Genomic DNA, 952 nt, shown 5'->3' on the forward strand with positions numbered 1-952 from the left:
GGCCCACACGCTGGCTGGACTGCTCCCCATGGGAGGGAGCGGGAGGGCTGCCCAGAAAGGATGGCGCCTGCCCCCTGGCCTCCCTCCCCTCCGCACTCCCATCCCCGCTCTCGGCTCCCGGCCAGGGGTCCCCACTGGTGAGAGCCCAGGCTCTCCCACGCCTCTCAGTTTGGGCTTGAAGTTCCTGGTGGATCACGTGAGGGCCTGTGCTCCTGGTGGGACCAGGAGGGAGGCCCCATCCCCCGTGTGCGGGTGCAGAGGCCCGTGCTGTCCGTCTGTCTGTCCCAGGCGGGAGCAGGCGGGAGCCCTAGGCCAAGGTGGCTGCCCTTTCTAGCCTCACCTTGGCCGGGACAGGACTGACTTTCTGTGGGGGGGTGGGGCCAGCCAGGCCCAGGCTGAGAACAGCCCTGCCCCTGCCCATCGGGGACCGTTTGTACGGTTGGGGGGCAGGTGCCACCTTGCATCTCGTCAGTCGTTATGGAGCCCCTTGGGCTCCCTCACACCAGCCGTGGCCATCGGGCCCGAGTGACGGCTGTGGGGGAGCTGTGCTGTGGCCTGTGACCCTCGGCCCCTCCCCTGTCTCCCCAGAACTCGTCGGCGCCTCTGGCTGAGGACATGGACCCCGAGGTGAGTATCCTGTGCGCGGGGCTCCCCTCCTGCGCCCTGGCCCTCGGGTGACCTCCTGTTGCCCGCAGCTCGCCCGGTACCTCAACCGGAACTACTGGGAGAAGAAGCAGGAGGAGGCTCGGAAGAGCCCCACGCCCTCCGCCCCCGCAAAAAAGCCCCTGGGAGGCCCCGGGGACTGGCCGGCCACTCACCCTCTGTGTCTTCCAGACTTCCCTCCCCGAGACGGACCCTCAGCCCATAACCTCCTCCGGGGGCCTCTTCAGCGAGGTAAGCGCGCCCTCCTCGGCCACGGACACAGCCTCTGGGTGCAGAGCCCAGGCCCCGC

The 952-nt window shown here is 69.3% G+C and overlaps 1 protein-coding gene across 1 annotated transcript in view; it reads left to right on the plus strand.

The window, feature by feature from the left end:
• The window catches only part of HGS (hepatocyte growth factor-regulated tyrosine kinase substrate), a gene marked incomplete at its 5' end in the record, with an annotated part of 9575 nt that overhangs the window by 5341 nt on the left and 3282 nt on the right, over window positions 1-952 (plus strand). The window contains 3 exon segments of the mRNA XM_014531236.1: window positions 579-627; window positions 696-775; window positions 777-894. Of these exon segments, the coding sequence (XP_014386722.1) occupies window positions 579-627; window positions 696-775; window positions 777-894 (247 nt within the window).

Source organism: Myotis brandtii, unplaced genomic scaffold (genome assembly GCF_000412655.1).
Source record: "Myotis brandtii unplaced genomic scaffold, ASM41265v1 scaffold797, whole genome shotgun sequence".
In the NCBI taxonomy this organism is placed as follows: domain Eukaryota; kingdom Metazoa; phylum Chordata; class Mammalia; order Chiroptera; family Vespertilionidae; genus Myotis; species Myotis brandtii.